The 26,248-nt window shown below is 50.6% G+C and overlaps 1 protein-coding gene across 2 annotated transcripts in view; it reads left to right on the plus strand.

Moving 5' to 3' along the window:
• The first annotated feature begins 248 nt into the window (after positions 1–248).
• Positions 249–26,248, plus strand: part of FBLN7 (fibulin 7) — a 41,337-nt gene continuing 15,337 nt past the window's right edge. The window contains exons 1-3 of one of the 2 annotated variants that reach the window (XM_058534610.1): positions 249–561; positions 20,301–20,460; positions 24,841–25,011. In XM_058534610.1, the coding sequence (XP_058390593.1) occupies positions 487–561; positions 20,301–20,460; positions 24,841–25,011 (406 nt within the window). In that variant the 5' untranslated portion in view covers positions 249–486. The remainder of the gene's footprint in view (positions 562–20,300; positions 20,461–24,840; positions 25,012–26,248) is intronic. The other variant, XM_058534611.1, reaches the window with a different exon arrangement.

The raw sequence follows: 26,248 nt of genomic DNA on the forward strand, positions 1-26,248 counted from the left end.
AGGGGACGGTCAGGAGCGGCCCTGGCCAGGGGGGGTCCCAGCCTCCCGCACGCGGGCGCGGCACCGGCCGCGCTTCCCCGCCGGGGCCCAAGGATGCCCGCGCTCGTCCTCGGCGTCGCGCCCGGCCTCCTCCGGGAGCCGCGCGGGTTGGGCGCGCTCCCAGGCGCATTCCTGGCCGGGCAGCCCCTCCTCCTCGGCCTCGGCCAAGGGGCTGGCGCCTCCCCGCCTCGCCGGGACCGTCTCGTGCGGGCGGCTGCGGACGCTCGTGGCCGCGGGTGCTCCGGGCTCTGCGCGCGGCGCGCCTGGACCCGAGTCTGCGCCTCCCGAGCGAGGCGGCCGGGCTGCGCTCCCGGGCTCCCGCCGGAGCCGCTCGGGGCCGCCGGCGCCCTGCGCCCTGCCGGGGCGGCTGCGCATCGGCTGGGACGAACCCGGCGGGGAAGGCAAAGTGATTTCCCCTTGCCAAACAGAGAGGTTCCGATTGGCAAGATGGTGCCCAGCTGTCCCAGCGCGCTTTTCCTCCTGCTGCTGCTCCTCGCCTGCCCCGAGTCGCGGGCTTCCCAGGTCAGTGTCCCTCCCGCCTCTCCCCTGTCCGGCGGGCAGGGGAGGCAACGCCAAGGCCGGAGGACCGGGGCTGGCCACCTTCCGCGGGCAGGCTTGGGTTGGGGGCTTGGAGCGAGGCTCGGGCTGGGGTTCAGTTTTCAGAGAGAGAGGTGTAGGACGCCCCTTCTGTTACCTCGGAGGCATCGCGGCCCGGCGTCTGGGAGCACCGGGGCTGGTCCAGCCGAGCAGTTCGTGCGAAAGCCTCGGTCCGCTGCGACAGGGCTCCGCGTGAGAATCGTGGGTTGGAGGAAGATTTCCCTGGAATTTAGGAGACGTTGGTTGGTCTTTCCTGGGTCTCCCCAAAAGCTCCGGTCTTTCCTGGGTCTCCCCAAAAGCTCCGGGTCACCATTGGAGTGGAGAATGCTGCCTCCTTCCAACCTCCAACATTTAAATTTCGAACTGAAACACCGTTCTCACCACTACCAACTCTTTTTTTTTTTAATTTTATTCATTTTATTTTTCCCCCCCAAAGCCCCAGTAGATAGTTGTATGTCATAGCTGCACATCCTTCTAGTTGCTGTATGTGGGACGCGCTGAGGCCGCACAAGCGGTGCGTGGGTGTGCGCCCGGGACTCGAACCCCGGGTCGCCGGCAGCGGAGCGCGCGCACTTAACCACTAAGCCACCGGGCCAGCCCACACGGCTACCAGTTCTTGAACGCGCGCAGGACTTGCTTAGCGGTGTGCGGCGCTTGCAGGCAGAGGAGGCGGGGGTTGTGCAGCGCTCTCCCCCTGAGCCCGCGGGGCCTTAGGTTTAGGACGCATGTCTTCCCACACATGCGGGCAGCTTGCTGTCTAGTTTGCCTCTCCTTGCCCTTTGTGCCTGTTGGAGTCGCACTGGATTTATTTACTAGGCCAGATTCACTTGTATATTAACCAATAAGAATTGATGGTTAAAATTAAGATAAGAATGCAGATAAAAATATATCTGCCGAAGGTGAACCTGGAATTGCGGAATTCAGCATCCGCAGGCGCCAGACTCGCTCTGGAAGCCGGAGACGCCGCCCTCTGTGATGGGCGTGGCCTGTGCAGAGCGGGGGCCGCCCCCCCAACAATACCGTCCACAGCAGTAACAGTACCTGAAGGCTGAAGGAAAGCCTGCACGTGTTACTGAGCGCCTGATGACTGCTGGGTTCTTTGCTAAGCATCTTCCAGGCTCTTAGTTCTCGGAGCAGCCCTATGAGGTGGGGACTATTGTCATCCCATTTTGTGGATGAGGGAACTGAGGCCCAGGGAGATTGTCACTTAGTCAAGTTCACACAGCCAGGAAGGAGTGACTCCAAGTGACTCCAATTTAGTCTCTCTCCAAGCCTTTCCTCTTCCCCACAGACACTCACCCACGGACTGAATTCCTCAACCAGGCGAGCACGTCCATGACCTCCCACAAGCCCCTGGGGTGCAGGAAGGGATTCCAGGCAGGGAGAACTCAGTTCAGAGCAGACATGGTGGGTGTTCGTGCAGAAGTGGTGAGCAGGCAGCAGAGGCCTGGTCTGGGGCCACAATGAAGCCACTCAACAGAGCAAGGGGTCTCCCACCAGCTTTGCAGATTACAAAACAAAGCAGAAATCAGGCCCAGAGCCGAGGCCAGAAACAGACAGGGCGTCCCCAAGCCAGCTCCCCAGCCGGGGACGGACAGGGTGTGCAAGGAGCTGCTGGGGGGCCCTGCCCTGCCATTATCTGATTTTATGGGGCTATTGCTGTCTCTCAGGTTACCTGCAAGGTACAGGAGCCCTTGGCAGTTCTCAGATGTTTGCGGCTGCTGCAGAGGCAGAGAAGTGAGCTGTCTCAGGCTCCATTCCTGGGAGATCTGGGTCCAATCCCTGCCACGTCCTGGCTTTCTCAAATTCCGTATCCTCTATGCCTTGGTTTCTTTGCCTGCAAAAGCACCTGCCTCCTTGGGCTCTGTGAAGGGGAAAGGCAGCAAAAAGGATTGTCCCTAGAAATTGGTTTGAAACTGCCCTTCACTCAAAGTCCTTTGTGGTTGGGGGATCTCTCCCTCAGCCCCTGCCTGGGGGAGCCTCAGGAACACTCTTTACCTGTGCCTTCTCATCTGTCAGGTCTCTCCTCAAATAAGCGCCCCTTCCCAGAGTCCTTCCCAGCCCTTCTCTAAACAGGTCCCCTCCCGGCCCTTGGATTTTCTTTTATGGTTTTCTGAAGGGCTCTGACGTAGGGCTGATGACGTTCGTAATGGTTTATTTGGGTAGGTTTCGAGTTTATTGTCTGTCTTCCCCACTACAGGGCCCCAGGGGCAGAGAGCACACCTGGGGTTTTACCCAGGGACCAGCACATGGTAGGTAGGGGCCCAGTGGAATGAATGTGGCGTGGTCATGCTGGTGCTGGTCTGAGCAGGACGGGGCTGGGCAGTCTCTGAGCAGACCTTGGCTGCACATCTGGTCACCTGGGGAGCTTCTAGAAATCGTGATGCTGGCCTCACCCCAGAGATTCTGACTCACTTGGTCTGGGTTGGGGCTCAGGCTGATGCTGATGTGTTTTTTAAAATGGTCCCTAGTGATTCTAATGAAGCAGGCGCCTGAGACCCAGGGGAACTCCAGCCTTCAGAGTTAAGAGCTGTGGACCCAGGAGAGGGCCGAGGGCAGGGGAGTCAGAGTGGACACACGACTGGACTCAGGAGGACCTGAGGTGACTTGGTGCCCCTGGAGTTTGCCTGATCTGAACGTAGTATGAGCCCGGGGCTCTTGGATCCAGCAGTAAGACCTGTGGGCTGGTGGAGACTCTGCAGGTGGAGATTAAGTGTACTGATGGGGACTGTTTCCTGCCACAGAGGAAATGGACCCAAGGACCCCTGGGTAGAGGCAGCAGCCTACAGCCTGTGTGGGCTCCTCTGTTTGCCAGTGAATGTGCTCACTTCATTGCGTTAGGTGACAGCCCAAGGGAACCATGATGGATGTGTATTTGTGTGTGTGTGCATGTGTTTGTAAGTGTCTGTGAGTGTGTGTGCACATCTTTTTGTCTGTGTGAATGTTTGAGTGATTGTGTGTGTGATGGGGTGTGTATGTGAGTGCATATCTTGACGTGTGTGACTGCATGCGTGCATGTGTGTTACAGGGTGGTGGGAGGCTGCTTTCGGCAAGAGTCTGGAGCAGTGAACTTGTGGGGACGGACGGTCTCATTCTCTCTTCTGCGGACCTCCATGGCTTCTCACACATGTCCCTCTTGTCAGCACATCTGTCCTGAGTCACCTTGCAGCTTTTCTGACGGGCTGGTGGAGAGCAGGTGGTCATGGGGAAGTAGGGGAGGAGGAGCCGTGTGGGGATCCCACGAGTGGAGCCCTTCTCAACATTACTGGCCCCTCTGTGGCCTTCCCGCTGGAAGAGAGACGGCCTTGCTGGGCAGACAAGAAAGAGAGAACATTTAACAAACCCCCAGGCCTCACCCTCTTTCCCCAACGATGGCTCTCAGCCTCCTCCTCGCCTGTGGGGTGCTATGGTGTGTCAGAAGGTTTCCCCCCTCCAGAGCCTCTCCTTGTCATCAGATGTCACAGGGTTCCAAATTCCACCATTAGAGGTTCATTCTTTTGGTTGCCCGCTCCCATTTGATACATTGCTTTTTATAGTTTAATGGAAAAAGTGTTTTTGGTGTACATTTCCATGATTTTAACCATAGAACTCTATTCTGTACGTGATCACCACCACAGTCAGGATAGAGAACAGTTCCACCACCCCAAAACTGCATTATGCTGCCCTTTGTAGTCACACCCTCTACCCACCCCAGCCCCTGGCAACGCTGATCTGTTCTTCGTCATTATAGGGTTGTCTTCTCCACAATCTCATCTAAATGGAATCAGAAAGTACATAGCCTTTTGAGTCTGGCTTCTTTAACTTAGCATAATGCATTTAAGATTCTTCCATGTTGTTCTGTGAATACAGAGCTCCTTTTTATTGCTGAGTAGTATTCCATTGTGTGGACGTAATACAGTTTATCAATTCACCCGTTGAACTGAACAGCACCCATGGTGTCATTTCCAGTTTTGGCCCATTATAAATAGAGCTGCTGTAAACATTCCCATACAGCTTTTTGTGTGACTGTGAATACTCATTTCTCTGGGGTAAATATCTAGGAGTGGGATTGCTGGGTCATATCGTAAATGTATCTTTAACTTTGTAAGAAACAGCCAAACTGTATTCCATATCAGTTATATCATTTTACATTCCTACCAGCAATGTATAGAAGAGCCAGTTACTCTGTATCCTCATCAGCACTTAATATTGTCAGGTTTGTTTGTTTGTTTCCAAGTCATTCTAGTAGGTATGTAGTGGTATCTCATTGTGGTTTTAATTTCCATTTCCCTAATGACTAATAATATTGGGCATCTTTTCATATGCTTATTTGCCATATGGATAGTCTACTGGGTAAAGTGTCTGTTCAAGCCTTCTGCCCATTTTTGTAATGGTTGTTTATTTTCTTATTGTTAAATTTTGAGTATTCTTTGTATATTCTAAATATAAGTCCTTTTTTGGATGTATGAGTTGCAAATATTTTCTCCTAGTCTGTAGCTTGTCTTAACAGTGTCTTTCCCAGAGCAAAGGTTTTAAATTTTGATGGAGTCAAAAATAAAAAATTGATCAATTTTTTATTTTTATGGATGGTGCTTTTAGTGTCAAGTCTAAGAACTCTTTACCTAACCCCAGGTCATGAAAATTTTCTTCTAAAATTTTTGTAGTTTGCATTTTTACATTTAGATCTATGACCCATTTGGAGTTAATTTTTGTATAAAGTATGAGGTTTATGTTGAGGATTACCTTTTGCAAATAGATATCTAATTGTTCCAACACCATCTGTTGAAAAGACTGTTGAATTGCCATTGAATTGTCTTAGCAACTCTGTCAAAAATCAATGCATCATGCATGTATGGGTCTATTTCTACCAATAACACACCATCTTGATTACTGTAACTTTATAGTAAGACTTAAGATCAGGTTGATTTTAAGATTTTACGATTCTTTTTCAAAATTGTTTCGGCTAATCTAGCTTATTTGTCTTTGCATTAAAATTTTAGAATCAGCTTGTCTATCTCTTTGAAAAATCCTACTGCAATTTTGATTGGGATTGCGTTAAATCTATTGATCAATTAGGGGTGAATTGGCTTCTTAACAATACTGAGTCTTCCAATCTGTGAACACGATATGTCTTTCCATTTATTTAGATCTTTGATTTCTTTCATCAGCATTTTTTAGTCTTCAGCATATACATGCTCAGTTAGATTTATACTTAAGTATTTCATTTTTGCAACTATTATCAGTGGTATTATTTTTTTTTTAATTTTCATTTCCAGTGGTGTATTCATAGTATACGGAAATCCAATGGACTTTTCTACGTTGACCCTTCTAATCTCTGTGCCATTTATTTAGCCTTGTTACACTGACTAAAACTTCCAGTACTATGTTGAGTAAGAGAGTGGACATCTTGCCTTGCTCTAGAACTTAGGAAGAACACATCCAGTTTTTTAACATTAAGTGTGATGCTAGCTGTTGGTTTTTGTAGATGCCATTTGTCAGGCTGAGGTTTCCTTTTAGTCATAGTTTGATAGAGTATCTATTATGAATGGATGTTGTATTTTGTCACATGATTTTTCTGCCTCAATGGATATGATCTTGTGGTTTGTCTTTAGTCTATTAACAAGGTAGATGACCTTGACTGATTTTCTTATTTTGAAACCAGCCTTACATTCCCAGATAAACCCTAATTGATTGTGGTGTCTTATACATCTACTTTTCTAGATTCTGTTTGCTAGAATTTCATGAGAATTCTTGTATCTATGTTCATGAGAGATGTTGGTGCATAGCAGGGTCAGCAAACTGTGGACTGTGAGACACATCCAGCCCACCGCTGGTCAAATCTGGCCACACCGATTCATTATTGTATCATCTCTAGCTCCCTTTTGCACTACAATCACAGAGTTGAGTAGTTGAGACAGAGACCGTACAGGCTGCAAAGATGAACATTTTTCCTCTCTGGCCCTCTCTCTACATATCAAGTGTCCTGATCCCTGATCTATCGTTTCCTTCTACTGTCTTTGCCTGGTTTGGTTACCAGGGTAATGCTGGCTTCGTAAAATGAGTTGTGAAGTGTTCCCTTCTCTTCAGTCTCTGAACAGACTGTTCAGAATTGGTGTGAGTTCCTCTTGAAATGTTTGGTAGAGTTTACCAATGAAACCATGTGGGCCTGGAGATTTCTTTTCCGGAAGGTTTTTAACTGAATTCAATTTCTTTGACAGATACAGAACTATTTGGGTTAGCTTTTTTGTTCCTTGGGTGATTTTTGGTAGTTTGTGGCTTTCAAGAAGTTGCTCCATAGTCCTCTCTCGAGGCAACTGCTCTTAAATACTCTGGACATTACTCCACATTTCTAAACAATTGATCGCCTGTAATGACAGATGAATTCTTTGTTCCACTGTTCACTGCAGAGCCAAATAGTCTACTATGATTAACTTCCTTTCTTGTGTAACTTTTTGGTTTTCCTGAAGTTTTTTCTCTTCTGCCCCGTCCATCGTCTACATGAGCACAATTGTTTCTAAAAGCTCTTTCCTATTCGACGTTCTGTCAGGCTGCCTTCCCCTGGAGCCCATCCTCCCCAGGCCTGCTGACCCTCTCTGGGCTCGTGGCCCTGCAGCTACCCAGAGACTGTGGCCTGAGCTGGAGTTTACGTTTTCTAGATCATATGTCTTCCTTGTTCTTGGCTTACTCCCTTGTTTTTTTGAACACATCCTTGGGAAAATGATTTTTTAATCCACCATCGTTAGGCCTTCCCAAATCACTTTCCTGCTGTAGAAATTCCCCCTTTTCTACATTGAAACTCTAAAGCAGTCAGTGGAAGCACCATGGTCCCAGTGCTGTAGATGGGGAGCCTGATGTGCCTGAGAAAGCGGCAGCTGAGTCCTAATGTTGGGAGCAAGACCAGAGGAAGGAGGGAGAGGAGGAAAGATGTCCCCATCCACTGTCCCCTACTGACCGAGTGGGGGGAGGGTGGTGGGGAGGACTTGAGAACTATTCCTTAGTCTGAGAACGAATGAGATGAAGAAGGGTGGAAAAATGAAAACCCAAGCGTGTTCCTTCCCAGGGTAGTGTGGACAGCTTATCAATGTCAACGTAGCTGCTGATTCGGAGCCATTGCTTGGGACCGCTGGGCATCTGGGCTGAGGTGGGTTGTTGGTCACTGTAGAGCTCAGTGTGAAAGGCTAGCATGATTGATTAGGGGAGTCTGCCATGGTCACAGCACCAGGAGTGTTTACCACCCCTACAGTAGGGACTTTTGTACACCAGCCCCTGTATTATACGAATGCATGGAGATGAGCTGAAGCAACGGGGACATGTGAATCACTCAGATCTAAAATGAGGTATTTCATAAAACAGATATTTGGTGCCTACAATGGCCCAGGCGCTGGGAACAAAACAGACAAGGACTCTGCTTTTAGTTTTGAAAGAGCAGCTTTGGATCTGGAGTAGGCAGACCAGGGTGGCAGTTTGAACTGGGCTCAGCTGGGCTGTTCTGCTAGTCACTTCCAGACTCAGCGTGTCTGGACTGGACTCACTCATCTGCCAGGGTAGCCGGGGCTGGTTGGTGCAGGGTGGCATACCTGGTGCATCTCCGCTCCGCTCCACACAGCCTCTCAGCCTCCAGCCGGCTAGCCCAGGCTTTTCACAAGGGGGTAGCAGTGGGAGAGGGCCAAGGCCGAGCAGGATGCACAAGACTTCTTGAGACGCAGCCTTGGAACTGGTGCCAAGCTTCCACTGCATTCTGTTGGCCAAAGGAGGTCACAAGACCAGCCCATATCCAGAGATGGGAAAACAGATTTCCCTCTTCATGGGAAGAACAGCAAAGTCTCCTTGCAAGTGGTATGGATGTGGACAGGGAGAAGGACTGTACCATTTCTGCAAAGCTTCCAGCACAGTGACCCAGAGATTTACTCCTCACAGGCACATTTGTTTAGACAGATGGGTGGAGTCAAGCTAAGGGCGGGTGACAGGGAGGCCTTCCTTGTGTCTTCTGCTTTCTCCAGCAGCCAACATCTTTTCCTGGCACCTTCAGGAACGGGACTCGAGTCCTGTCAAGGATGACCCTGATTATAGAGAAGAATGGAGTCCCCTTTGCTCCCTGGGGGCAATTTCTGGCCCCAGGGGCGCTGGGCAGTGAGGGTTGAGGGTGTGGACTGAGATGCGGCCAGCTAGGGAAGGAGACGTGGTCGGGCAGCACAGTGGTTTCTTGGGTTGGCCTGGAATCTTTCAGTCAGGAGTCAATGCCCTCCCAGCCAGCTCACCCTGGAGGATCCTGTTTGGCACCAGACTTGATTCCTGGCGGACCAGGCCAGATGCCTGTGGAGCTGCTCCGTCACCATTTGAGTGCTGGCCCTCCCTGCCTGCTTCCCAGCCAGCCCTGTGCTCCGGCTGCCCCAGGAGGGGCGTCCATCCCCTGACTGTGCCAGTCACTGTCTTCATCCATAGACACAATGGTGGGGCTGTTGGGCCAACCTTCCCAAGGCTCGTGCCGCCCGGGGTCCTGGGGACAACAGGGCAGACTCTCTGGGTGGGTAGAACGGTCTACGTCCTTTCAAACCCTCCGCCAGAGTCTTCCATGCTTCTAGTAACTGCCTGGGACCTAAAATAAGGGCCATTACACGTATTTCACTAAAGAAAAACTAAGCACCTATAATTTGACGGGATCCAAACCTCCCCTTTTCAGTAAGTGAAATCTATACTTCAAGGAAGTAATCATGTATTTCCCCTGTGTGTAGGAAGACGTGTGCTCCTTTGGCAGTCTGGGCACCAGAATCTTCCCAGGGAGGCAGCTTCGATGGGAAATGAGGCCCAAGGAACTCATCCTGGGGCTGGGATTCCACGTAAGATTGGAACATGACAGTTGTTCACATCAAAGACTGAAGGGGTGGGGGGAGGGAGGTGGCAGGTGGGAGGGGATTCAAAAGTCTCCAAGCTGCTCCCTGGCCCCACTGTTGCCATCTCATTGGCCTCTGACTCAGACACTTCTCTTTATGCTGGAGACTAAGTTGCCTCTAGACCCTCAACAGAAGGGGAGGGCGCGCTGCAAACCCAGAAGGAGCCCTTCCCTCACGCAGGCTGTGTTTCCCATCTCTGCAGGGAGTGCGGGGTCGGAGAGCGGGGCCAGTGACCCGGTGCACTGCCCAGGGAGCCGAGAGAATCAGACGATTCCCGGCTGATTGGGAAAGCACCACAGAGCTCCAAGGCAGGGCTGTCTGTCGCATCAGAGGCAAAAGAGCAAAAAAGAGAAGCTGCTTCCAGAGAAGCATAACACCCATCAGTCATTTACACTGTAGTGTGACAACATGCAAACATGTCAGTATCACCCTGGGGCTCCTGCAATTTAGGCCTTTTCTCTGATTGCTTAGGTAAAGATTTTACCCTCCCAGAAGGAATCTAACTAATGAGATAATGCACTCATTCAACAGCTGTGTCCTGAGGGCCTATCCTGCTGCTGAGTTGGATGCTGTTCTGGGCCTGGGAAGGCAGCGGGACCCCGAGGCAGTGTAGCAGGTGGAGACGCCCAGCGCCTGGTCCACGTCCTGGCTCCCACTCTTCCAGGCTGGGTGACCTGGGGCAGGTTCCTGCCTCTTGTGAGTCAGTGTCCTCCTTTGAACAGTGGGGATGATAGACATACCTGTCTCGTGGGACTGTAGTAAGGAGAAAATGAATGACGTTCGAAGAACAGGCCCATGGGGCCGGCCCCATGGCCTAGTGGTTAAGTTTGGGGTGCTCTGCTTCTGCAGCTCAGGTTTGGTTTCTGGGCGCGGACCTGCACCATTCGTTGGTGGCCGTGCTGTGGCAGTGACTCACATACAAAATAGAGGAAGATTGGCATGGATGTTAGCTCAGGGCCAATCTTCCTCAGCAAAAAAAAAAAAAGAACAGGCCCATAGTAAGTGCTCAGTATGTGTTAGGGAGAGAAAGACGAGGCAGACACAGGCCCTGCTCTCACACGGCTTACCAAACAGGGAGAGATAAACAGGACAAACCTGAGGAGTATCAGAAGGTGGGCAACTGAAATGGGGTGCTGTGTTTGAGGGTGGCTGAGAGGCTACTCCACATTAAGTAGGCAGGTAAGGGCTCTCTGAGGAGGGGCCTTCTAAGTGGAAGTGGAAAGACAGGAGCCTGACTTTTGAGGACCAGGGACAGATTTTCTAGGCAGAGGAAACAGCCAGTGCAAAGGCCCTGAGGTAGAAATGAGCTTACTGAGGTGTGTGGAGAAACACAGAGGAGGTCCAAATACTGGAGCTTGGTGGACAGAAGAAGGTGCCCGACCTGTGCACAGCTGGAGGTGGCAGGGCTTGTCCACACACGGCTCTGTAGGCAGAATAATGGCCCCCCAAAGATGTCTATGTTCTTACCCCGAAACCTGTGAATCTTACCTTGACTTTAGCCCAGTGAGACCCATGTCGGACTTCTGACCTACAGAACTGTAAGACAATAAATCTGTGTTGTTTTAAGCTGCCGCCTTTATGTTGATTTGTTACAGCAGCAACAGGAAACGAATATACTCTGTTGGCTACAGGTGAGGAGCTTGCCTTTGTTCTGTTGGGTGGGAGTTGTCAGCGGGGTAAGCGAGGAAGTGCTGCAGTGTGGCCTCTGACCTCTGTCCTTGGGAAGTGAGGACACAGGGAGGACAGGTGGGACACGGGCGCCGTGGTCCAGGGCAGGATCATTTCAGTGGCACCGGGGCCCACCCACCCAGAAACACTTGGGATTTTTCGCTGGAGAGTGTAGGAAAATCTGAAAGCATATTTTATGTAGCCTTCACAAGCATTCAGGTCAGTCACTCTAAGAATAAGGGCTCCAAGGCTCACAGCGGTCATTTGTCCCTCCCGTTCGATTTGCCCCTGCCGCTCACCAGGACCAGGTGCTCTCCCCACCCGCCCTCTCTCCTCCATTCCTTAGAGTCAACTGCAGGAGACCCGGCCTTCTGGTAAAATCCAGATGTCGATTTTCACAAGCCACATAAATCTTGGATCACGTATGAATGTGCGTACACATGTGTGCCACACGCTAAAACAACCAGCAACCCAGTGCAAATGTTCCTGGAAGGGTCTGCGTGTGTGCATGTGCGTGTGTGTGTGTGTGAGGGGGACTGTCAGGGGGACTGAGAGGGGCCGCTGACAAACTCAGAGCCTTCTCTGAGCCCCTCATCCCAGTTCCGTGGGGCTGGAAAAAGAAGGCAGGACGTGCTTTCCGAATGGATGGACTCGATGCAGTGTGGTGCGTGGTAGCCCCACCATCTACCAGCCAGGTGCCCTTGAGCCTCAGTTTCTCTAGCTGTGAAATGGAGACAATAATGCCTCCCTAACAGGGCTGCAAGGAGGACTAAATGAGATAAAGATGGTTCTGTTTTTCACGTCAGCGCCTGGGACATAGTGGGGTGCTTGGTAAGTATTTGTGCAGTGACGAACAAATGAATGAATGATCAAATCATTGTGTTGTACACTTGAAACTAATATAATGTTGCGTGTCAATTATACCTCAGTAAGAATACTGTAATATAAAAAAAGAAAAACCAACCAACCAAAAAATAAATAATGAGTGAATGAGAAGATACAATATATAAATTTCTTTTCCTCCTCTGTTCCTTCTTTATTCTCTAAACTTGCTCTCTTCTTCTATAGTCATATTGGGTTAAATCTCCTAAGGAAATAAGGACAGCGTGCCCCATTTCTGCAGCTAGGAGGTCCCCAGGTTCTGGAGAGAGGGGAGGGGAAGCCCCAGGGCTAGGTGGGCTCCAGCAGGGGGTTGCGGCTGCTTGTGTGGCCACGTGTGTGTGTGTGCACGTGTGTCTGTGAACTGAGCTCCCCACTGGGCTGGGCGTTAGGGGAGATGTTTGCTAAAGGTAATGTGATGCTGTTCAAGGCACAGCCGAGTCTGCAGGTGAACGTGGCCACTGCACAGAAGTCAGCTGGGCGGCGAGCAGGTGGAAGAAAAAAGTGGGTTTAGGGAATAAGATGAGTAAGATGGTCCTGGGCTCACACTTACTTCATTCCTTCACTCCTCATTCATTCCGATGAGCGTCTAGTGTGTAGCCGGATCCTATCCGCAGTGAGGAGGACTCCAGGTTGTCTGTAACTTGTTCCACCCTCGAGCATGCAAAGGGGCCGGGGCAATGGTGACCAGAGGTGACCGTCACGGTCAGCAAAGGGCTGCTGTAAAACGAGAGGAGTCAGGAGATGGGCGGAGGCAGGACTTCTGGGGGTTCTCCGTGGACCCTTCTCTGAGGTGGGTCCAGCCATCCTCTCACATCAGGGCCTGGAGAAGGCGCACTGGTGTTTGAATCCTGCATGTGTCACTGTGGCCAGGTGACTACTTGGCTTCCTTGCTGCAAAGTGGGCGTAATAATGGTGCCCACATGCCGGCGTTGTCGTGAGCATCTAACGGGCTGCTTCTCTGAAGTGTGGTCGCAGTGCTGGCTCTTGGCTCCTGCTGTTGTCATCACTCCTGTGGCCATTTTAAAAAATAGACAAGAAGGAGGCTTGGCGTGTAAATATAGAAGAATGGGCAGCCAGCATGGTAAGAACCCAGAATGCCCTGGGCACGCTGGGGTGCAGAGCCCCAAAGGAGGCTCTGGCTGGAGGGCTGTGATGGTTAATTTCGCGTGTCCACTTGGCTGGGCCATGGCACCCAGATATTTGGTCAAACACTAGTCTAACTGTTGCTGTGAAAGTACTTTTTAGACGTGATTAGCATGAAACCAGTAGACTTTAGGTAAAGCAGATTCCCCTCCCTAATGTGGGTGGGCCACATCCAAAAGACTGAGGTCCTCTGAGAAGGAAAGAATTCCGCCTTCCTTGGCCTTGGGACTTAAGCTGCAACATCACCTCTTCCCTGGGTCCCCAGCCTGCTGCATGCCCTGCAGATTTCGACTTGCTGGTCCCCACAACTGCACAAGCCAATTCCTTAAAATCAATCTGTCTGTCATTCTCTCTCTCTCTCCAGGATGTGTTCATATACGCTATGCATGCTCTTGGTTCTGTTTCTCTGGAGAACCCTGACTAATACAAGGGCCTTGGGCAACTCCCCAAGCGAAATTCTCTCACTTTCCCCAGAAGCATCCACTTTCTCTCCTCTTGTATGTGGGTGCATCTCTTCTATGTAGAGGTCACTGGGATGAGAGAAGTCAGAGTTATAACCTGCCTCTGTCTTGGTCTAAAATAAAAATAACTTCTGGAGAAAAACCACGCACGAAATCGACATGACTCAGAGCCGAGGGCTTCAAGCCTTGGCTAGCAGGCACACATTTGGCAAGTGAGCTCGTCCTTTCATAGACCTAAAGGCATCAAAACATCTGTGTTCCCATTAACAAAACGCTGACGTGACGCATAGCTGTGGCTTAGGAGAAACCAGCGCAAGAGTCGGCCCCTCCGAGGTCCCAGGGTCATCCGTGGCCGCCTGAATGAGTCTCAGGGCTCTACTATCACTGAGGTGGCCCTCGGAAATAGTCACTGTGCCAAGACTGTCACTGTGAGGAAGACTATTGAGCTAGGTCATGTAAGAACAAAAGCCCTGAGGACCCCCTTATATGTCCCCACACACCCCTAGAGCTTCGCTTGTGCCCTCAGGTGCCTTGAGAGCAGGCTCTGGCATTTCAGCTTCATTTATAAATTGAGCCCCGACAGCAAGGAGGCCTGGATGGAGTGGGAGGGGTCAGGCCTATGCATTCTGGCATGGTGACAGCGTGAGCAGCGTGAGCTGGGAGGGACACGCACGTTCTTTGTCTGGAGCCACACCTGGGCCAGCAAGTGGGGTCTCGGGGTGCAAAATGGCTCTGGAGGCCCACCTCTACTGGAGCGCTGGTTAGTCTCAGAGAAAGGAGAGTGTTGTGAGCTCTGGGGAGTCACCAGGGTTACTAATCTTGAGAGAATGGGTTAGGGGGAAAATGGACAAGATTTTCCCTGGGGGGGGCGGTGGATGGAGTATAGTTCTGTGGCCTTCTTGGTCCCAGAGGAGGGACCAAGAAAGGGTCCTAAGGTCCCTTAGGACCAGAAACCACCCCCCCAGCCCACCCCAGGTCGCAGCACTGTGATCTAGAGCCTTCTCTGCCACCTCCATCCCAGCTAGGGAAGAGCTGGATGGGTGACCCCTGTTGCTACTTCTCTCACTGCTTCAAGTCTTCTCTGCAAACGCTGCCAGTGGTGTTGAGTTAGATGAAGCGCCCACCCCTTAGAAGAAGAGTTTGATGACAGAAATGGTAAATCTTGATGTTTTTCTCCTCAAAGATGGAACAGTTTCACTGCATGTCTTTTCTTGGTTCCGTTTCCAATAAGTTCATAACTCAAAGAAACAGAAATTATTTTTCATTCTTTATTGTCAATGGCCTAAGCTGGGCGTGAAGCCAGGTTTTGAAGGGATGGAAACTTATACCATTTGAGGGGATCTCTTTGAGCAGAACATTAAAAATGAGGGCCCTTGAGGACCCTGGAAGAGGCCTGTGAAAGGGGGGGGCCCTGACACGGCAGCTTCCTCAGCCTCTGGGACGCTGAGATGGGAAGGGACTGCCCAAAGCCAGCCCTTCGCTGTGGCAAGGCTGGGCTGAAACGCAGGTGGGTGACACCCGAGGGTCCAGCCTTCTTCCTGTCCCCCAGCCCTGGAGGCCCTCGAAGCCCCTCACCGTCCCCTCGGGCTGACCTCATTAAGGACTAAGAAGGAAATGCTGTGGCTTCTCTTGGCCCAGAGCAGGAGATGGTGGTGGGTGTGGGAGGGGAAGCTGGCAGACAAATGGAGGGGGGCAAAGAGCCCGCTCCCCAGACTGAAAAGAGCACAGAGGAAGAGAAGTGAAATCGAGACCCGGGTCTGATGAGTTGCTGCGCTTGTTGACCTGGAGACAATGCCAGGATCCAGTGTCAAGAATAAGGAGCTGACGGAAGCTGCGTCCTATGCTCCAGCCTGTGCAAGATGATACTTGTGCTGTGGGCATGTGTGTGTCATCCAAAAGAGAGAACTGAGCCAGAAGTTAACAGTGGCTGTCTCTGGTCATGGGGTTTGTTCTTTGATGTGTTTTTCTGTATTTTGAATTGTTTTGCAGGGAATATGTTTTATTTTTATGATCAAGCCAAATGATAAAGCTTTCTCAGTTTGAAAAGGGGAAACGCTTAGGTCCTCAGCCCCCTCCCATGACCTCATTTGTCCCCATAATGCAGACGTCTCGAGCACCTGACTTAGTCTGTGAGGCTTCTAGCCTAATCACCCCGCTCTGCCGATGAACTCGGTTATGCCTGTGCCGAAGTCTGACTACAGGCGACAGATTCTGAGCATGGCTCCCATGGGCTCCATTCCGAGCACTTTGGGATCAAGGAAGTGCCCTATTAGTAGCAGCCGCCGCAGACCTATCAAACCGCAGGTCCAGAGGCAATAATTCTTTCCATTTCCCTGGCCCCCTGGCCCTGGCCCTGGCACGCTGGATTGCCAGGAGCACAAGGATCTTCTTTTGTTTTTTCCCTTGGGAGCTTTATTTCTTTTTTTCCTCCCAGTTTTACTGAGATATAATTGACACATAACAGTGTATTACTCCAAAGTGTACAACATAATGATTCGTCATATGTATGTATTGTGCAATGGTCACCACAATAGGTCTGGTTAACATCCATCACCTCACATAGGTACAAATTGTTTTTTTCTTACGAAATGTCTTTTTTCTTATGATGAGAACTTTTACAATTTCCTCTCTTAGCAACTTTCAAATATACATTCAGTATTAATTAACCGTAATCGCCATGCTGTACATCACATCCCCAGGACTTATTTCTTTGACAACTGGAAGTTTGTACCTTTTGACCCCCTTCACTCATTTCCCCCTCCCCCTAGCCCCTGCCTTTGGCAACCACCAATCTACTCTCTGTTTCTATGAGTTTGGTTTTTTTCGACTCTGCATGTAAGTGAGATGAGACAGTATTTGTCTTTCCCTGTCTGACTTATTTCACTTAGCGTAAAGCCCTCAAGGTCCATCATGTTGTTGCAAATGGCAGGATTTCCTCCTTTTTTATGGCTGAATTATATATATATGAACATTATCTTAGTCCACTCATCCATCGACGGACACTTAGGTTGTTTTCACGTCTTGGCTATTGAAAATAATGCTGCAATGAACACGCGGGTGCAGACCACTTTTTGAGACAGTGATTTCGTTTCCTCTGGATGTATACACAGAAGTGGAATTGCTGGATCATATGGTAGTTCTATTTTTAATTTTTTGAGGAACTTCCATACCGTTTTCCATAGCGGCTGCACCAGTGTACATTCCCACCAACAGTGCACAAGGGTTCCCTTTTCTCCACATCCTTGCCAATGCTTGTTATCTCTTGTCTTTCTGATAATAGCCATTCTGACAGCTGTGAGGTGATATCTCATTATGGTTTTTAAATTGAGATATAGTTGACACATAACATTATATTAGTTTCAGGTGTACAGCATAACGATTCCATATTTGTATATATTGTAAAATGGTTGCCACAGTAAGTCTAGTTAACATCCATCACCACACATAGTTACAAATGTTTTTTTTTCTTGTGATAAGAACTTTTAAGATCTACTCATTGTGGCTTTGATTTGCGTTTCCCTGATGATTAGTGATGTTGAACACCTTTTCATGTACCTATTGGCCATCTGTATGTCTTTGGAAAAATTTCTATTTTGTTCCTCTGCCCATTTTTTAGTTGGATTGGTTTTTTTTGCCTTGAGTTGTATGAGTTCTTTATATATTTTGGATATTAACCCCTTATTACATGAATGATTTGCAAATATTTCTCCCGTTCAGTAGGTTGCCTTTTTATTTTGTTGATAGTTACCTTTGCTGTGCAGAAGCTTTCTAGTTTGATAAAAAGTAGTCCTTCTTGTTTACTTTTGCTTTTGGTGTCAAATCCAAAAAATCATCCCCAAGACCGATGTCAAGGAGCTGACCACCTATGTTTTTTTATAGGAGCTTTGTGGTTTCAGGTCTTATGTTCAAGTCTTTAATCCAATTTGAGTTGATTTTTGTGCACAGTGTAAGACAGTGGTCCAGTTTCATTCTTTTGCCTGTGGCTGTCCAGTTTTCCCAACACCATTTATTGAAGAGCCTGTCCTTTCCTCATTGTGTATTCTTGGCTCCTTTGTCATAAATTAATTGACCATATATGCATGGGTTTGTTTCTGGGCTCACAAGGATCTTCCTGCACCACCCTTTGTTCTGTTGACATCACCCCAGCAAGGTCGGAAGCAGGGATGGGCCAGGCTTCCAGACCTTCCCTCAGCAAGTCTGCTCGAAACCCTCCCATCTCCCTCCCCACCTGGGATGCAGCCTTAGTGTGCTTGGTCTTGAAATTCTTTCCGCTGTGACCGGCAAGATGAGCACATCTCACCCGTAACGAGCACTTAGACGGAAAGCAGCTGGTGACTGTTGTCCACAATGCGGGTGCTAGGAGGGCTCCTCTGCCACTAGAAGCAGAGGCCAGTTGTGCCCGGACGTAGGAGCACTGAGGTTAGACCCACTGGCCCAGCAGCCACGTGGAACCTGGGCCACTTTCCCTCCGCACAGGCTGCCCTTCTTTCTTTGCTTACGGGTGTCCCATGTTACCACTCCCAGGGGCCTGGCAGAGGCCTTGGCGCTGATCTCTCCCGCACTTTAAAATTTAGCCCTTCCATGCCCCCTGGGCAGCTGCGGCCCAGCCAGCCCTTTCCCAGCTGTCAAGGCCCTGGCCGACTGGTAGAAAAGGGAGGCAGCTGCTCGCCTGGCTCAGTGTGGTGAGGGATGTTTTCTCCACACTCCTTCCCCACTTCCTGCCCCCACTCCCCACGCTCCCTGACCTGAAATTTGTACCGGAGTTAGAAATCCACTCCCGCAGGGTATTTCGCTTGGGTCATAGAATTATCAATCCCTAGCGCAAATTACTCAGTAAGACCATTCACCACACAGGAGCATGTGAAGAACAAATGAGACAGGATGAGGCGGTCCATTTGGGCACGGCCGCCTTAGGGTGGTGGTGGTGGGCACTGGGATGGGGGTCAGCAGGGTTCCCAGCTCAGCTCTTCTGCTCCTCAACTGCATGATTTGGGGCAAGTCGCTTGACTTTCAGCCTCTGTATCTCCATCTGTGAAAGAGAGACAACCCCAGGCCTTCTTTACAGAGTGGCTGCCAGCCAGTAGTACTCTTTGAAGTGGCAAATAGCTTTGTAAACTGTGAAGAACTTCACAAATGTAAATCACACATAAGCTATGAAGCCATCTCTAAAAGCAGTTCTTGTTCTTTTTTAAAGGGAGGGGATGTGGGTGTGGGAAATCAAGTCTGGGTGGGATGGCTGTGCAGGGCTGGGCAGGTAAGGGATTGCAGGAGGTCACTGCCCAGGTGCCCCAGAACCTGGGTGACAAGGACCACAATGGGGCAGGAGGAAGGAAAACAAACACGACTTTTCTTCTCAGCAATTGCATCTGGGGCCAGGCCCAGTCAGGCCTTGGTTAGGGTGGAGGCCAAGGAGCCCTCATGGATTAACGAGTTCCAGGGGCAACCGGGAATTCAGCTTCGTCTAAAGTGTCCATTGAATCAGGCCAGTGAGTCATCTGTTTGGTGGGATCTCCAAGGTGCAGCGGCCTGGCAGCCTCCCTGGGAGAGCGGCAGTGGCTCCGTTTCCACCACGGTGGCAGTGCTCCACTGGGTATGCTGGAAACCACCCAGGCTGCAGAGGCCACGTGCCTCCAGCCACTCTGCTGGCTTTTAGAAAATTTTTTTGAATTATAAAACTAATAGTCATTGTAGGAAAAAGTTAAGTATAAAAAATAAAATTAAAAATGATCCATACGCCTCTCTCTCAAGATAACCATCGATATCTTCGTGGCGTTCTTCCTTCTGCACAGGTTGTATGAGTCAGGTTAGACGAGGCCATGCTGAGGTAACACACAACCGCCACGTGACCCCCCAAGGCCAAGGTCCCATCACTGCCCACTGAATTCACCCCTCCTTTGCTCCTTCTCACGTCCTGGCTCTTAAAGGCAATTGAGATTGGAAACCTTGACATTTTTATCACTAACTATGGTGTTGGGTGTTGCTTTAAGTCAGATAGTCTTTTATCATGATAGGCATCAACCTCTTTTTTGTTTTCTAAGCTTTTTAAGAGTCATCAGAACTAGGTGTTGACTTTTATTGAATGCTTCTTTGACTCTGTTGAGTTTTTTCTTATTTGCCCTGTTACACTTTTAAAAGCATAGGAAAAACTGGGCATTCCTGTTCTCCTTGTTTTATAGGTTTTATCATCCATCTGCTTTTAAAATGTCCAAGGGAGAAAGAAAGAAAAAACTCACCAAGGCCCAGATTTCAGAGCACTAAGTTAGAGAGAAGAGTTAGGAAGTAACAGGCTGTTCACGAGAAGGCACTTTGTGTTCAGATAATTGTTCAACCACTCAATCATTTAGAATCACCAGTTCTGCTCTGAAAATGGGAATTTCGTTTTTGATGAGGGGTGAACTGGGGCTATGACGTGCGCGCTTGGTGCCGTCATTCGGTGACCTAACTCGACAGATGTCACCGTCCAGCCAGAACGCTCGGCCGGGAAGGACGCCTGCTCTGTGAGGCCACCTCCGCGTTGTGCTTGGTGAGCCACGAGGGCTGTTTGGGCCCAGGGGCCCGGGTGACTTCTGGAAGCCCAGAGAGAGCGTGTGGGGCTGAAGCAGCCACAATGGGTGGTCATGGTGCTTTTTTCTCTCCCCAGAACTGTCTCAACAAGCAGCAGCTCCTCACGGCCATCCGGCAGCTGCAGCAGCTGCTAAAGGGCCAGGAGACGCGCTTCGCCGAGGGCATCCGCCACATGAAGAGCCGGCTGGCCGCGCTGCAGAGCTCGGTGAACAGAGTGGGCCCCGACGCCCCCCCCGGTGGGTCCCCAAATCGGCACCCTGAGTGGGGCCGCAGGACACTCAGGCCCTTCACCTGCGGGTCCTCTCCCCATCCCGACCTGCCCCCCCGCCGTGTCTCACAGTGGATTCCCAGGCCTTTCCCTGCCTCACCCTCCCTCCGGGGCCCATTTTTTAACTCTGGCTGGTAGGGGGTGCGAGGTGAGTGGGTTGAAAAAGCTTCTGCCAGCTCTCCTCCCCGCTGTCTGAATGCCACCCATTTCCTCTTAGACCATCGCGTTCCAGGCTTAACAACTCTCATGTCTACATAGCGTCTTGATAGAGTTGTGGAAAGGCACCACTTTTAGAGCAGGAGCTGCTTTGCCCTTCCCTGTCCCCACCCGGGTAGACCCCAATTGGCTCCATTTTTTTTTTTTTTTTTAACTCGATAGACTGTTTTTTAGAGCAGTTTTAGTTTCACAGCAAAATTCATCAGGAAGCACACAGGGTTCCCAGGTACACCCTCCCTGAACACACATACAACCTCCTCACCATCAACGCCCCGCACCAGTGTGGCACGCCTGGTACAGTCCATGAACCAACATTGGCTTCAGTTTTTCAGGCCTGAAAATTAGTCTGTGACATGAGTCCCCCATTAGTGCCAGTGGGGTGGGAGGGAGGGGCTACTAACGGCAAGTCCCATTTGTCTGGTGAGGTTACAGTGGGCCCCCCCCCCCGACTCCCTTCTCTGAGGGAGGACTCGGACAGACACTGGGGCATTTTCCTGGTTGTCCCAGTAATGGCTCTCCCACTGCCAAGGCCCAGAAATGGGCAGCTGGGTTTCCTCTGGCTTCTCCTCAGGGTGATGGGGGTCGGAGGCAGGACGTCACCTTGTTCGTTCTAAGTCATGAGTCTATGGAATATCTGAGGTCATTTCCTCACTTAAGACACATTCATCAAGGGCCTTCTTTGCTGTGTGAGATGAAGTTTCCTGGGAAGGCGTTGGATTTCCTACCTGAAAAGGAAATTATGGTAGCAAATCCAGAGTCTCAACAGCCCTGAGGCGACTCCTGTTTTCCTTGGCTCCTCCGGTGCAGAACCAGGCCTACCCGCCAAACCTCCTCACACTTTCCAGGCGTCGTGAGGCCCCAGCCCTTGGTGGGGCTCATCACAGCCAGACTCCGAGAGGCAAGCAGGACATCCTTCCTTTCTGCTACAGATGGGGATACTGAGGCCAAGAGAAGTGAGTTAGCAGTAGCAGGTCCCAGATCTGGTAATTTTTTTTCCTGCTAGAGGCTCAACTCCAAAGATCCTTTCTGTTTTCATGGGATCAGAGCTGCCTACAGTCCTTGGGAGTTTCAAAGAAGAATCTGCAGGACATAGTTTATAAAACTGCCCTGCTCGTGTTAGGGGCCTCTGCCCACTAGTACAGACAGAAAGGTAGCTATTGTTAAATTGCTAATCCTCTTATCCCCAGATTCAGGGTCTTTCTTCCCTGAACCATGCAAGATTTTCTAAAGTGGCCAATTCTCTTTTTAAAAAATTGCCACTGTGCATTGTGTCTCTCCCATGTGTTGGACATGGGCTGGGTGTGTGGGGGGCGGGGCGAGAAGAGGGTGCAGGCAGCTGTCAGGATCCTGCCTGTGCCGGGGGCGGGGGGGGGGGGCGGGGGAGCCAGAAGCTTGCCCCAGATCAAATTACAGGTAGTGGGAAAATTATCTTTTGCTTTTTTTTTTTTTTAAGGCCATTTGCTGGGAGTCAGGAAGGATAATTTCTAGTCCTGCAGAATTCTTGGCCTTCCTCTTTCTGGCTTCTGTTCTGAGTGTCTCCCTCCTGTTTTCCCAGCCTTTCTTTCCGGGGAACGTCACGACTGATCGGCTTCAGGCAGCCCCGTTCCCTTCCTGTCCCCAAATCACCAGGCTTGCTTCACCGCTGACCTCATTCCTTACATGTTAACCTCATTCCGGAAGGTGCAGGAACCTTCCCTGTGGCCCTGTAGACTCACCAGGATGTGCTCATAGTGAAATGAACCAGCCAAGGGGCACATCCTTCCAACGGACAGAAGCCTGTGGCTCCCATTTGGGAAGTGACTGCAAACTGGTTTTTAATCAATCTGTATCCAGTCTTTAGTCCTGCTAACATTCATTGAGCACCTGCCATTGCCAGATGCGTTCAGCCTCTTCAGGTACGAGTGACCTGTGAGTTGCTCCAGTAGGTACTTTTCTTTTTTGAGAGTTTTGAAGATTTCTCATCCCCAAAGAGACACTACTCCTTTCTCCTAAAGCATTTGAAATCCTATTCAGGACAATAAAGTAGTCGATTTTTAAAAAGAACTATAAAGTCATTTATTTGCAGGGAGTGAGGCAGCAACCCAGGAGCGCCCGACCTTCGGGCCGGGGCTGACGCTCGCTTCTCACAAGGTTCTCACCGCTGGGTGCGGAGTGGGAGGTTTGCTAAAGGAGCGTGATGCAGCAACGGTCACATGTTCCCAGTAACCCTAGGGCACTGAGATACCCAGAGGGGCCGGCTCCTGCCCCTCTCCCCCGGGCCAGGCTGCCACGGCTGCTGCAGGAAGGACACAGGGGGGCTATGGGGGCGGAGCCACAGCAGCCTGCTGCTGCCTCTGAGCAGTGTGTGGGCAGACGGTCCCCGAGTGAGGGATGCTGAGTGATTCTTTCCCTCGCTGCAGCCTACACAGTTGAAGCAACAGCGTCGTTTTCATCTAACCCCTTTTTACAAATGACGCTTGGAACTTACTTTAAAGTGTTTTAGAAGTACCTCTGAATTTCCAACTAAACGAACTCCAACCCCAGCCTATCCCGACTTTGGGCATTCATTCCCTCATTAAACAAGCGCCCGCCTTGTGTGGCCCTCAGCTGCAGGTAGAGGAGGAATGGGAGCTTCTCCTCTGTCTCTCTGCAGCCCACGGCGGTCCTTCAGGAAATCTAGTTGGTTCTGCCTTCACAGCACAGCCAGGGTTCAAGCCATCTGTCTCCTCTCGCAGCTCCCGGCTGGTCTGAGCCGCCTCCCTCATGCCCCTGGGTTCTGCTTCCCTTCCTGTCCGCTCTCGCACTTGACACTGGACACTCAAGCTGTAGCCAGTGGCGCTGTTAATGTACAAGTTGGTTGCTTCATGCCTCGCTCAAACCCTCTGATGGCCCCGTCTCATGCAGAGAGCAAGTTGCACGGCCTTTTCTTTCCTTTCCGATGCCCTGTGCAGACTGCTCTCTCTCACCCTCTGGTGCCTCTCTGACTTCATCCCCAACTACTTTCCACTCACCGCAGTCACCATGGTCTCCTTGACATTCCTCAGACCTGCCAGGCACACTCCCACCTCAGGGCCTTTGCACTGGCTTGTTCCCTCAGTCTCCCTCAGCTATCTGCATGGTTATGCCATCACCTTCTTCAACTCTGCTCCAGTGAGGCAACCCTGACCACCTACTCACAATGGCACCCCTCCTCTGGCATCCCCAGCACCAGACCCTACTTTCATTTTCTACATGACACTTATCACATTCTGCCATTTGCTTATGGATCTCTGTTATCAATTGTCTCCCCTGCTAGAAGGGGCTTCCTGAAAGCTGGGTTTTATCTATCTTGTTCACTGATTATCCCAAGCACCTAATACAGTGCCTGGCACTTAGTAAGGACTCAATAAATAATTTTTCATTCATTCCTTTGGGCAAGAGTTTCTTATTGAGCACTCACTCTGTGCCAGGCACCGGGCTGGTGCCGGGGATGCAGCAGGCACACGAGGCCAGGCGTCATCCCTGCCCTCTCGAGCTGCATTCTGAGGGAGGAGACTGACAGCAAATATGGAAACAAACACGTCAATAAGATATCTCCAAGGGTTACAAAGGCTAGGCAGAAAGCGAAGTGAGCTCATAGGTTAGAGAGTGTCTTGAGGAGGTGTTCGCTAAGCCTGGTGGTCAGAGAACATTCTGGGAGGTGGTGGCATTCAAGTTGAGACCTGATGAGTGAGGAGGAGCCGAAGATGAGAAGTTCTGGGGAGAGAACATTCCAGGCAGACAGAAGGGCAAAAGCCAAGGCCTGGAGGTAGGGCCGAGGCCGACCTGTTAGGAGACCTAAGGAAACCCAGAGTGGCTGGAGCTCCGAGAAAGCAGCGCCAGTGGGTGGGTCAGCCACCCCGGCGGGGAGTCCCAGCTCTGACCCTCTCTCGCTGCGAGGCCCCGAGCACAACACTCGGTGTCTCTGAGCCGCGGTCTCCCCATCGTTCACTAAGCGGGCATGTATTACCCATGCCCAAGAGTGCTTTGAGGATTCGATGAGACATCGCATTTAACACGTCCAGCCTGGTGCACAGCCTGGAGTAGGCCCTCAACAGAGGGGCGCTTACAGATGAGAAGCCTTGTAATTGAGAGCGATGTCTAAATGGTTCTGAGCCTTCCTTTTCTCTTACAGTTTCCTGCCCTGCTCTGAACGCCCCTCCAGATGGCAAAAAGTTTGGAAGCAAGTATTTAGTGGATCACGAAGTCCATTTTACCTGCAACCCTGGGTTCCGGCTGGTTGGGCCCAGCAGCGTGGTGTGTCTTCCCAACGGCACCTGGACGGAGGAGCAGCCCCACTGTAAAGGTACGTCCCTCCTTCCCATCCCCCTGCGCTGGACCCATTGAAGCCCCACAGGGGTCTGCTGGATAGAAAGGGTCATTCTGTGGGACACTTTCTGCCTGATCCCTCCACCATTCCTCAACCGCAGAACAGTGGCCATTGTGTCTGATGACTCACCTCCACGCCAGGCCTGGGCTGGCCTCTATCCGCCTGAGCTCACTAAACCCTCCCAACAATTTAGTCTTGTTGTGCATATGGGGAAACTGAGGCACAGAGAGGTGAAGGGACTTGCCCAAGGCCACACAGCTGGGGGACAGGCTGAGCTGATTCAAACCCAGACACTCTGACCCCAGAGTCTATGTTCCTCAACACCTCACTCTGCTCTTACCGACGTTGGGGTACTTCTGTGCGTTGGGGGGAGGGACACGAGGGAGGTCCTCCAGGGAAGCGTTCCTCGTGGCTGCTCTTTCCTGGGGCTGCAGTTTGTTTGTGAGGCTGTTAGTGACCTGTAGGGTTAAGGAAATTCCTCAGGTGTCCTTTGTGTCTGCTTTGGGACTTAGTGTGGACGGCTCCAGGAGAGACCATTGGGATGAGAGGGAGGCGTGAAAAGGCTAGGCTTGAAAACAGTACTTTCTTGATGTAGAGGAAAATGAGACTTGGCACGCATAGTGTGTTGGCTTTTCAAAAATCTATGGTCAAAAAATCATGCATACCAGACATTTTTAGAGCAGGCTTCATGCGACGTCTGCTGGGGCAGAATGTCCATGATTTTAGCCCAAGAGTTGAAGGAGAAATGTAAATATTCCATAAGTAAGTAGGTTGTGAAGAACAGCATGGAGAGGTCTTTGAATGCATAAAATAACTTGAAAACATAAAGGAACATCAGAAAATATGCCATCTCTAAAGATGAGTGTGGACTGACGTGAGAAGCACAGGGCAACCAGAACCACAGTCATGGAGCTAGACTTCCGTTTCCCATTTCCTGGGAAGACCAATGGTTCAATGGTCTAATGGTTCCAGCTCTCAGACCAGGCTGAGAACCAACCAGGAAATATAAGCCGTGTAACACGCAAACACACCAGGGGAAATGCCAGTGTCTGGATTTACCCTTGACCTTGAAAGATCTCCATCCGGGTTAAGCACCTTATGGGTGATAAACTGGCAGCAAAGGGGGAGCCTAATGACATTTTATTGTCATTGCTTTGGGTGTCTGTATTTTTAACTTACAGATTGAGTTACAGACCCCAGTTGATTTCTTTCT

Source organism: Diceros bicornis, chromosome 40 (assembly GCF_020826845.1).
Source record: "Diceros bicornis minor isolate mBicDic1 chromosome 40, mDicBic1.mat.cur, whole genome shotgun sequence".
NCBI classification, from domain to species: Eukaryota; Metazoa; Chordata; class Mammalia; order Perissodactyla; family Rhinocerotidae; genus Diceros; species Diceros bicornis.